Source organism: Olea europaea, chromosome 4 (genome assembly GCF_002742605.1).
Source record: "Olea europaea var. sylvestris chromosome 4, O_europaea_v1, whole genome shotgun sequence".
NCBI classification, from domain to species: Eukaryota; Viridiplantae; Streptophyta; class Magnoliopsida; order Lamiales; family Oleaceae; genus Olea; species Olea europaea.
The window spans coordinates 1,753,197-1,765,468 of record NC_036240.1 but is presented as its reverse complement, the minus strand read 5'-3'; the positions used below and the strand labels follow the sequence as shown (position 1 = coordinate 1,765,468).

At 33.2% G+C, this 12,272-nt stretch overlaps 2 protein-coding genes across 2 annotated transcripts in view; both read left to right on the top strand.

The window, feature by feature from the left end:
- The window catches only part of LOC111393230, a 7,565-nt gene extending 4,233 nt beyond the window's left edge, over positions 1-3,332 (top strand). The window contains exons 4-6 of the mRNA XM_023018669.1: positions 1,114-1,284; positions 2,051-2,215; positions 2,584-3,332. Coding sequence (XP_022874437.1) covers positions 1,114-1,284; positions 2,051-2,215; positions 2,584-2,985 — 738 coding nt within the window. The 3' untranslated portion in view covers positions 2,986-3,332. The remainder of the gene's footprint in view (positions 1-1,113; positions 1,285-2,050; positions 2,216-2,583) is intronic.
- A 6,649-nt stretch (positions 3,333-9,981) lies between these two features.
- Positions 9,982-11,976, top strand: LOC111393229 (KH domain-containing protein At2g38610-like). The gene is made up of 3 exons (XM_023018668.1): positions 9,982-10,365; positions 10,487-10,575; positions 11,781-11,976. Exons 1-3 carry the CDS (start codon positions 10,277-10,279, stop codon positions 11,951-11,953), a joined length of 351 nt encoding a protein of 116 aa, XP_022874436.1. The 5' UTR covers positions 9,982-10,276; the 3' UTR covers positions 11,954-11,976.
- The last annotated feature ends 296 nt before the right edge of the window (positions 11,977-12,272 follow it).

The following is a 12,272-nucleotide window of genomic DNA, read 5'->3' as shown; positions in this document are numbered from 1 at the left end:
TTTTTTTTTTTTTTTTTTTTTTTTTTTTTTTTTTTTTCTCTCTCTCCCCTCAGTCGAACTTTTTAAACCAAATATTGTCACACTGTGCCATGGTGGAGATCTCCACAATAGTTGATTATTGTAAATAACGAGGGGTTCAGCATCTTTCAAATCCAACCTATCAATATTGTCACCATGTGAAATTTCTATTGCTGTGCACCTATTAGCATTATCATTACTCTCTCATTCTCCATTAGCCTACTCAGTACTGGCAGAAACTCTACAGAGAAAATGACCAGCACCATAAGTTACCTTCGGATGATGAGAAAAGAGTGTTGAACTTGATGCATCGTGCATAGATGAAAGAAAATTGACAAGACTATATCCGATCACTACTTAGCTGTTGAAAGAGTCACCACTCTTGACAATTATTGCATTGATGTCTCTGTCACCAGTCATGGCTCGTTTTATAGTTTTTGGGAATAGAAATAATTCCCTAGAAACCATGAAGGTCTAAAATTAACATTTACAAGTACAATTGCATCTATAATTACATTATACATATGCGCCAAACATGGCTCAATGATAGAAGTTCAAGTTAAGTACTCTTCCTGTCCCGTAGGTGCGCAGTTTTTAAGAATTGACGAGTAAAATGCGTAGAAGTTGCATTCTGATTTATGTTTGTATATTTCCTGCAATGCAATTCTAATAGACACTTAAAAAGACTTCTATGTTGATCCTTTCTCTCTCTCACATAGATTAGAAGATGGTGAATATTACCTATCAGATCAATTGGTAATCCTTTGCTTTTTGAGTTTAGTTCAGAATAGAACCAAACTCTCCTCAAAGAAATAAGGGAATTTTAAGTTGACTTTTTGCAAGAAGATTCATGGCTATACACATCGATAATACATTTCTTAAGTGGCCTCCACCCCTTTGTTGTTGCCCATTTAATGAAATAACCTTACTTTTCATAAGTAGGATGTGGAGTTAGTTTCGGAATATCAGACCTGTAGGATAGGTGCCTTTTCCCCATTCAATGGCCATCTTAAGAGGAAACTTGTCGAAAAATTTCCAACGTTTCTCTCTCAAACCCCCCCCCCCCACAACAAAAACCCCACCCTGGTCCTTCAGAACCACACTGCCGACATTATTCAAGAGACTCGCAAGATTCAGATAAGGAAAAAGAACAATAGTTCTGTATCACAGAATCGGACTTCTGATATTGATAGCTTACGGCAACAGCCAATGATGCAGACACATATGCATACCGATTTGGAAACTCAATTGAAGGCATCTCGCGACGTAAGGTGGCAAATGTGTAGCACTGGTGTAAAAGTGGCACTTTGCATGTCTAGTGTGTCCTTTTATTGTACTAGTTCACGTTCAAGAGAATTAACTGATAATTCTCTATACCATCTCAAGTGAAGTATGCATTGCATTAAACGTGATAAGGATTGTTCAATACTAAATGGTTAATCCAATATTTAAAATCTTTTTTTAATTTATTGTGGTAACCATTCCATTTTGTGTCATGAACTGGATGCATCCCGTAATATGCCAGGGACTTGTAGGTTTCTTGACTGGTTCTTCTGTCCGTTACTAATCTATCGATCATGTATTCTTTTGTCAATGTTCTATTTTTGGAACTATGCAATGGTTGCATGTGTTATCCTTATTCTTCTTACTTATCCTGTTATGATTTTTTAGTTTCTATGGTTGCTTCCACCTGAAGTAAAATAATTTTTTCTCGTGTTTGCATTTTGTGGATTTCAAAATACATTCACTTCTGTTGCTATTATTTGTAAATTGGAATAAGCTGACATCTGGTGGGAAATGGTTGCCTTTTGTCTGTTGAGACTCTTATTGCCACGTATTTGTGTTGTTATGGTGCTATAAATCTGGTAGTGGTAGAAATATGAACAGGTGAATTTATGCTGTTGGTAGGAAGAGCATTGTATCTGTTGAAACTTATACCTCCTTAAATTTCACCCACATCTTTTAATATTTTTAGGTCAGACTTGTGATACAATAGTGAGATGCATGATAGGCTGTCCATTCTAAATTTCAGGTTGCAATGGCAATGGCTGCAAAAGCGAAGCTTCTCCTGAGGGAGCTGAAGACGGTCAAAGCAGACCTGGCTTTTGCAAAGGAGCGTTGTGCACAGCTAGAAGAAGAAAATAAAGTCCTAAGGGAGAGCCGTGAAAAAGGAGACAACCCAGAAGATGATGATTTGGTAAGTACTCTGTCTCTCTCCTCTCTCAGGACCCTTGTTGTGACATTACTCCTGCCATGCAATAGAAATATAATCCAAATCCCATGTCCCTCATTGTCACTGTTCTTCTATGTTCCCAGCGCCTAGCCGGTCCTTGCTCTCTGCTGTTTGTTCCACCACTCATAACCTTACTGCCATCCATTCACCATCTCCCCCTTTTCCAGCAATTTAAGCCCCTCCCCTCCCCTTAAAATGTTTTTTTAAATCTCCATCATTACTAGTGCAGTTTCTATTTTATTTTCTTACGAGTTTGTTATCTTCGGTTGTTTATGATTTCAATGTATTCATAATATATGCTGAGCAAGTCTTATGGAATATTTGGTTATCAGATAAGGGTTCAACTTGAGACTCTTCTAGCTGAGAAAGCTCGATTGGCACAAGAGAATTCAGTTTTTGCCCGGGAGAACCGTTTCCTAAGAGAGGTTGTTGAGTACCACCAGCTCACCATGCAGGATGTAGTGTATTTGGATGAAGGTAGTGAAGAGGTTACTGAAGTCTACCCTGTTAAGGTTTCTACAGGCGCTAATCAACAGCCACTTGGCACATTTTCTTCCCCTTCACCTCCTCCTACTCCTACTCCTACTGTTCCCATTGGGGCAATTTCTCAAGTAACTCCGGATGTCTCTCCTCTTGTTGTGCCATCACAAGAGCCCAAAGAGGTTCCTGAAACTATTGCCTCCCCAAACCCCTATATCCAAATGCCAGCAGATAATCTGAGAAGACAAAGTTGATTTTCCTGTAAGTGGCTTTGATTTGGTTTCCGTTCTGTAGAGAAAATGTTTGGAATTTGTATCAGTGTTGCTCTTTGTTATCACCTCTAACTTTGTTGTTATTATCTTGAAAGCAGCAGAAAGTGTTATTTATTTATTTATTTTCCCTTTTATTTTATTTGGGAGATGTGAGGATGAGTTTGAGGGGCAAGTTCAATGTGTATTTATTTTGTGCATCCTGCAACAATGTGAAAGGTTGATTAGAATTTGTATCACTGTATATCAATGACAGAACCCATTGATCAATATTTTGTCACTTTGATGGACAGAAATTGTACATCACTGGTTTAAATGAGTTTAATATTGTATGTTCACATTCTTGTCAATATTTGTGTATGTTTTTTAAAATTTAGATAATTCACTTGTCGAAATGGCAGTTCGAACAGTGATGTGATAAGTTCCATACTTCCATTACTCTCATCACCCTGAATTTTTTAGGAATGTTATACAAAAATAATCTGATAAAATAATGCTATGTAAGCATTAAAAAAAATTTAATTAGACCGTAGAAAAAATTAAGTATAAAATTAGAGCTGATACACATTTTATAAAGTAATCGGGTGAAACAGGTGGTAACAATTTTTAATTTTTTTATTCAAGAAAACATTATCTACTTTATTTTTCCGAAGCTGATTGGATGACATACAGGGTGAGGAGGTGAGTTTTGGCCGAATGTGAAAGATGGTGCATATATCATTCTTGATTCTTTTAAATTAAAAATTTATAAATATTATTTACCAAAATCCATTCTAATAATGTCTAAATAGTGGTATCTATCTATCTCCTATAATTTATATATAATATCTTGTACGGTTTAATTCAGCATGCCAATTTGCATACATGCTGGTAAAAAAATCCTTGCATCGTAAGATGGCAAATGGAAATGGAAGAAGGGAAGATATATTCGAGAACAGATCGAGGTTGTATTTTTTTAAAAGGAAGTATTATGCAGTCATGGGCAGATTGAGGAACTAGTGTATACAACTTTGTGTTTTTTTAAAAAGTATTTGTTGAATTAAAAAAAATAGCATTAGAATAATGAGTATTTTAAATGTAAATGAAGTGCTTGGTGTAATTTTCCCTTAAAATTTTAATAATGGCTGGACTTTTTGTAGTGTTAAACTGAAAAAATAAGAAAACACTGCCCAACAAGCAAAAAGACGTGCACCCTTTTACATCCAAGTGCACCTTAGACGGTCAATATAAAATTGTTAGCCTTTTGTTCCACCTTGTTGCTAAGCAGAAGCAGGGCATTTTCTTTGAGCCCGGAGTCCAATTGTGCCTTTTAGAACACTGATTTAAGCAAAAGTGATTCAACATGGTCAAGGTACATAAACTATTTTTGTAATAACTTTAATTCGGAACTCAAACCAAAAATTTCTATAGCTCAACTTTTTTATTTCTTTCAATCACATAAAACTTCAATAATGTCATAGAGAACTCAGGTCTGAAACTAACATGTTTATATATCTGTAGTTCAGATGATTAGAGTACGTGACTATGAACTATTGTGTTCAGGGTTCGAACCCTTCATTGCTTACATTAGGTTCAAAGGTACAGTACGTTGTGTTCGAACTTAAAATTTATTTTCAACTACATTTTCAATCATACTGTTTGGACAATTTTTTTTTACAATCTTGATTGATAATACACACTTGACAATATCACATTCATTTATTTTAAAAATTGTTTCTTAAATCAATGGTCCAGATTTTGACAACATCAATATTGTCAATCGCAATTGTGAACAACAATTATACAAATAACTTTATTCCTTAACACATGATTATATGACGGTACGTGAAATGAAAATGGTGTTCGATTAAGTTAGGTGTACCTGAACATTCCTTGTGTTTATGTATATAACCCCCACGGAATGGAATCCATAGGTATTGGTGCATTATCAGGATGGTCGCAAGAAAACAAGAGTAATGGACACGATTTTGTGTGTTACCTTTTGGGATTGCCTTTTTAAAACAGTAAATATTTTTATAGGGGACGGGTTCCTTAAGATTTGTATGATATTTAATAATTGGTGAAAGTTGTACTGCGATCCACACATTGTTGTCTGAGGCCCAACGTGCACTGCCATATACTTTTCGAGGAGCCAGGAGTCAGGAGAATCCTATGCTGCTGCATTTTCTCTTTTTATATCTGAATTTAGGACTGGTATGTTTCTACTCTTGTCAATTTTCTTTGAGTGATAAATATGGAACAAAATAAAAGTTTAGTAACGAAAATGACGTTCAATCAAAGTTGGGTGACTTATAGTGTTTGTTTTTTTATGTTTTATATATGGAGTCGGTTTAAATTCGAAATGAAAAAGAGAGTTATTTGTCAATACCTTTTTTTTTTTTTTTTTTCATAATCTATCTCAAATCTGAATAAGGAATGAGAATTTAAGTTGATTCATAATTTTTGTACAAGGGGTTGGCTGATGGAACGGGAGATGAGCCGAGATGCTCGGACTTGACATAGATAAGTTGGGGATGCAGAAGTGAATTCCCACAGCACGTTACTGTATTGTAAGTATAGTTTCAAATTATAGTTCTATATAAACAATATCATGTAACCATATTTTGAAGTTAGTAAATTTTTTGCTTCATACAGTGAACATATGCACATTGTCGACCCACTTAAATTTCATGTATCAGTATTATTGTTGTCTTCTTTTCTATTTTATTGTTCATGTTTGCACAACAAGTTGGTTGACAATTAGCATAAAAATTTGTTACATCACATGGTAGGAATATTATTACACGTCAATAGACATGACAATTAGGAGATTTGTCATGACATGCCTAATAATTATTGAAAATTGAACTTAATTTGTTGTTAGTTCGAATTATGGAAGAATGATCGACTATTAAATTAACACTTAGAAAAAAAAATTAATGAGTTGCATTTTGAGTCATGTTTAGGAAGGGTTATGCAAATATTCAAATTAAACAACCTTAGTTTTGAGCATATTTTCAAGTCTTAATAATATCAAAGTTTTAAACATTTATGGTTGTGACCTAGTTTTCATAATTCTCGATCAAAAAAAGGTAAGATGTATATAAGAATTAAAATATTCATGCTGAATTTTGAATTTCTCCTCGTGGCCTAAACATGAGATCGTGAATTTTAATCGAAATCGTGAATTACTACTAGTTTATTAATTAGCTATCTAGTGTGATATCTTGACTCAAAAAATTGATTGGCAGTAATAGAATAACGGGTTTTTGTTAATTAATAAGTTGTGGCTAAAATAAAGATTGAGTACAAGTATGCATCTTGATGGATTTAAAACCAGATATTCTTCCCTTACAAACAAGGAGATGGGCCCTCCTTTATGAGAGGAATAATTTGGCTATTTTTGTCAAATCTCGTTAAATGTCCCAAACATCAATTGAAAGAAACAAGGGCTTGATAATAAATAAGCTTAGATATTTGTTGGTCTAGAAGGCCATAATAGCTAGGGATGGCAACGAGTCGAGCCGAGCCGGCTCGCGAGCCGAAAATCAAGGCTCGGGCTCGGCTCGAGCTTTTTGAAGACGGGCTTTTTTTGGCCCGAGTCGAGCCGAGTAAAAGCCCAACCAAAAAATCAAGGCTCGGCCCGAGCTTTTGGCTCGGGCCTTACCGAGCCAAAACGGGCCGAGCCAAGCCGGCTCGTTTTTTTCCCACTTTTTTTTTCCTTAAAAGGTAGTTGATAGCTGCATTTACAAAGCATTTTTTCAAGAATGCATTTTTTTTAAAACTCATTTTCAACCACACATTTTTCTATAAAATAATTATACACGAATTTCAAAAACTTTTTCTTACTTTTTAACCACACATTCTCCAAAAAACTATTATTCCATAATTCATTTTTATCCCAAAAATGGGAATCAAACAGGGGCTAAGTCAAAGACATTTAATTATAGGCCGTTTAAGAATTCATTTAATACAATTTACATGCTCTTAGTTTATCAATATAAGTTGATTGAGTGGGTGTATCCGCAAATGTTAGTAGTAGGTCATTTCCAAGACATGTTAAACTCATAATATCATTATGTCTGTAAAGTTTAGGTTGGGGAAGCTAGATCAGTTTCACTGATTACTTGATGAAATGGGAAGGAATGGATTTTCCCCTGATTTTCATACATTTAATCTCCTACTCCATGTTCTCGGTAAAGGTGACAAGCCTCTGACAGCAATTAATCTTTTGAATCTCATGAAAGTAAGTTGGTACTAAACTGTTGCCTTTTAACTTCACTTTTCCCTTTTTTTTTTGGTGAGCCGGCCCGCGAGCCACACGGGCCGGCTCGGGCTCTGCCCGACACCCCAAGATGGGGCTCGGCCCGAGCCTAGGCTCGGTTTGACCGAGCCTCGAGCCGAGCGGGCTCGAGCTTTTTGCGGGCCGAGCCACGAGCGGTCCGAGCCCTCGAGCCTTTTTGCCATCCCTAATAATGGCTGACTTTGAATTTAATGGTTTTTTCATATATTAATTAATTCATAAATGTGAGTTTGCTTAGTTTTTGGTACAAGTTTATGATTTATATTTGCGGGTATTTTTAATTTGTAAGTCGTATAATATACACTGATATTCAATACAACTCTTACATGCATCATATTATGAAAAATTAATAGAGAGACTATACGGAGTGCAATGCATCGTGTATTTTGTAATGTTACAAATTTGAATAATGTATAATTTACGTTGTGATTTGTAAATTTGACTTCTTAGTATTACCACTTTTTCCGAATTACGTCTCAATATTAATGACTAGTACTATGTAGCACCATCAATCTATAAAATAACGTCATGTGCTTCCTTTTAAAATAATTTATCAATTAACGATATTTGAATACCCCTCGTGCTTAGCACTAGTTGTGTTATGTAACCCCTGAAAAGAAGTATAAACCTTGCAGACAAAATAGAAATTTATTTATTGATTTACATTCATCATGATTGGTGCGAAACAAGTCAAGTTTGATACTTCATTTTTCCTTTTATAAACAGTTATTGAGAATTTGAGATATACTTGTGTTGCGTGTACGTTGTACGCCAACTGGAACGAGCATGTTCTGCCCAAGCTAAAGACTCTCACTTATAAGTAAATAATAAATTTCCAAACAAAATGTCTTTATCAGTTAAAGTTAAAAATAATTTACTCATTTCATAGTAGGCTTAGTAGCTAGGAGTTCCTTTCAAAAGGCAAGTTATCAAACATATTTGAAGAAAAAAGTTACTTAATTTTTTAACCTTAGCAAACACACTCTAGACTTACAAAATTCAGGTATATTTTAAAAAAGTAGGAGTGAGTTTGGTTTGTCGTTTTCTATTTTTAATTTTCGAAAATGCCCAAAATGAGTTTGGTCTGTCGTTTCTGAAAACAAGGAAAAATTTATAATTGAAAACTCAAAACGATTTTTTTCCGTTTTAAGTGTTTTCAATTAAAAAACTCAAAACGTGGAAAATGCTCAAAACACGTCGTTTTATACTTTTTTTTTCTTACTCGGGCGATGCTCAGCAGTACTTTTAAAATAAAACGTTGTAATCTGATACACTTTAGTGAAGTATAATAATTTTAAAACTCACAACATTTTTCAATTTTCATTATTGTTTTTTTTCGTTGATCAAAATTTGAAAGAACTATTATTTCTTTTTTTACTGTCCAAGTGCAACAAAATACATCCAGAAGGATGAAGGACAGACTAGCTATTTTCTTTACAACAATTCTTATATTTGGTCTAAAATGTATTATTCATTATTTTATTTTAGTAGCAAGAAAGAATAGTAAATTCACCAAATTTAAAATATATATTATCTGATAATATATTAGTATAAAATTATTATTTTTACTAAATAATCAAATTAGTTGAATAAATGTCATAAAATAATTTCTAAAAAAATTATTATTTATTATTTTATTTTTATAGCAACAAAAAATAGTAAATTTACCAAATTTAAAATACATATTATCCGATAATATATTAGCATAAAATTATTATGTTTTACTAAATAATCAAATCAATTGAATAAATGTCATAAAACAATTTTTAAAATTTTTAAACCAAAACGCATTTTCTATTTTTCTATTTTGAGAAATTGTTTTTCAAAATGACAAACCAACCACATTTCTATAATTCGAAAATAGTAAACTAAAAATGAGTTCAAAACTGAAAATAGAAAACAGAAACGCAAACCAAATGCACTCTAAGTTTCTAGACTAAAAATTAAAGAAATTAACTTGTAAAAATGTCAAATATAATCGATAAAAAAAATTACATAAAATTTGCCTAATTTATTTTTTTTAAACTCATTTTCAATCACCTTCTCTTCGTAAAATAATTTTTTTTCCGGCATGTGAGCCCATAACTTCCACTATTTTCTAGCCATACAATATTTTTAAAAATTTCTTTTCACGAATCACCACTTAGAAAATCAAAATCAAACAAGAAATATAGGTATATGAACTTCATTTTATTACAAAATAGTTATTGAATATATGTTTTGTTATAATTGGGTCTTGAAAATAGTTTCATACATGCCCATTAGTTTAAATAACAATAAAGATGTACATGTAAATTCCTAAATTTACCTACCATTTCTAAAATCAAACTAATGAACTTGAATAGCCCTTGTTCGAGTCCCAATTTTTTTTTTTTTAAGATGTACTCTTAAATAGTATTTTGATCGCATTTCAACTATATATTCTTTAATAAAATAATATTACACGCAAATGTAAAAATTTTCTTATTTTTTAATCACACATTTTTTTATCAATATAGTATTGAGGGATCGAATTGTAATAAATCTTCAAGCTTGGTGAGTCGGTGACAACTTCGAACATGATAAAGTTTAACCATCAAAATAAAAATTATGCCAAAAGTTTAAATTTTTAGGACCACTCACAGAGATGGCGCGTAGTCCACAATTTTTACTACTAAAAATGCACTGATGGACTGTCCTGATGAATGCATTGAAGCCTTAACCAACAAAATCCTACATAAGAGGCCAACGCCTCCTCTGTCTCCCTCACCCACTTGCCGCACCCCTACGCTTCTCTCAAACCTGTGCATATATATATTACACACACCCATTGAAGCCTCCAATTTCACATTTTTACCTCATTGCTCCTCCTTTTACTCCATCCTTTTTTCAGGGATTTTCAGTAGAATTTAGACTGTTTTCCTGTACCCTCTCCCTTCCCCTCAATTTATTGATCTTCAGTCTTCTTCTCTACAGATAATTTTCAGATTTTTCTTGTTTACATATATATTAGTCATGTCTAATTCGTATCCCCAAAATTTGAACTTTTCTCCTGCAAGAAGTGTTCCTTCTCCACATATAAGGAGCAATACAGATGTTGAAAGGTACAGTTCATTTGTGTTTTGAGTTAAGATTCTTGATTTTTTAATTTTTTTTGTTTACTGTTAAAAAATCTGAAAATCCTGTTTAATTTTAATTCTTTAATGGTGTTTTCAAATTCTTCAGTCAGCACTTGACAGAGCTGCTAGCAGAGAGGCAAAAGCTACAGCCATTCATGCAAGTACTTCCTGTATGCAGCAGGCTCTTGGATCAAGGTTTGCACCTATGATCAAATTTTGGATCTGGTTTTCCAGTATTTTAGGCATTTCGATTTTGCTATTTGTTATGATTTTTTATTTATTTATTTTTTTTCTGGTTTTTGTGTTTAGATGGTTAGGCATATCATAAGTTAAATGATATGAATTTATATAGAACAGAAAATAAACTCATAGGTGAGCCATTTTTGTTTTTGTTTTTTGTTTTTTTGCTTCTTGAAATAGTTTGGGATAATTGAATTTTATTTTAGAATTGAATCTGCGTTTCTAAGATAACTGGGATTAATTTTTTTTTTTAAAACTGTTGCATTGTGCTTCTGTGATGAATTTCCAATTACCATTTCAACGTACATTTAGCATCTATAGCTAGCTACGGAAGCTTCTGCTTGTTCGGTTAATTCAATAGCTTTTTTCATTGCTTTTCGAAATGAAACTCTATTCTTTAATTGTCTGGCTGTAAAAGTGATTTGATTAGCAATAATAAAATTATGTTACTTTCTTTCAATGGCGTGGAACGTACTTTGGATAGTTGGTGGAAATTTTTATTCACATACATTTCGTGTCTAAAGCACGAGATTACCATTTTCTAGACTATTGTGTTACATTAAGAATATGACAAAAACATATTGGTCAAGAGAGTTTATTACATGCGTCACAAGAGTTGCCTTTTTCAATAAAGATTCTTCACGAGATAGAGCACAATCCATAAGCTATTTTGTTCTTAATTGATGGCTAGCCGTTAAATGTTTTAATGATATTTACTAATAATAGACTTATTTGATTTGGCATCAACGCTGAAAGTTTGTGGGAATTTTTTTCTCTTTCATTACATGTCTAAAGAAAGAGTGTGCTTTTTCCAAATCGATTCTTTTGTTATGCGTTAAGAGGACAACAAATATGTTGGTCAGGAGAACTGTATTATGTTTGTCAATAAAATTACAGCATAAAGTGCCCATTCTTCATGTAAAAGAGCAATTACGGTAGTTAAAGATTAAGTTCTACAGATTCATCTAATTCGACATTCCTTCTCATTTCCAAAGATAAATGAATCAGCTGCTTGTGGATGAGTCTATTTTTAATTCTGCAAAACTTATTTTATTTGTAGATTGATAGTGAGTGTGGAAGAAGCATCCTGAGAAAATTCTTCACATGTAATCTTGTGTATTAGAGTTTACTAACAATCTTAATTATTAATATGATAACAGAAATATTACGAGTTTCTGGAAAAATCTCTAGCCAAGGATTTAGTGACTATGATAGACTGCAGCGCGGTAGTCCTAGTCCAGTGGCCTCTTTGAACATGATGCCGGATGTTGGAGTAGGTTTAGGTAGCTGGAATGGAAATGGTTGGATCGGCATTCAGCCTGAGGTGAGCTGAAATTAATGGCTAACGTAATGTACTATTGTTTTATATCATCTTTAGGCAATATCACATTCTTCACACTGTTCTATGCAACTGATATTTTTCTTTTTAGTTGCTTGGTTGTATCTGATTTGATGCGTATGAACAAGTTTATCCATGTTGAACCTTGAACTTGAGTTTGTCCCAGCGGAAAAAGTGATATATTGGAGTTTTTGAACATGCATAACCATGTTTGGCGAAGCTTAAAACTCAGTCGAAGTTTGATATAAGTGATTACTTATTTTGGCAATAAGGTGGAATTACTTTCAAAATAAGTAACTTTTTTTTTTTTTTT

Excerpts from the sequence above, each read along its gene's own strand:
- LOC111393229 (XM_023018668.1), top strand. The coding sequence starts at position 10,277 with ATGTCTAATTCGTATCCCCAAAATTTGAACTTTTCTCCTGCAAGAAGT. Across the intron at positions 10,366-10,486 it reads AGCAATACAGATGTTGAAAG|TCAGCACTTGACAGAGCTGC; the intron begins GTACAGTTCATT and ends CAAATTCTTCAG. Across the intron at positions 10,576-11,780 it reads CAGCAGGCTCTTGGATCAAG|AAATATTACGAGTTTCTGGA; the intron begins GTTTGCACCTAT and ends ATATGATAACAG.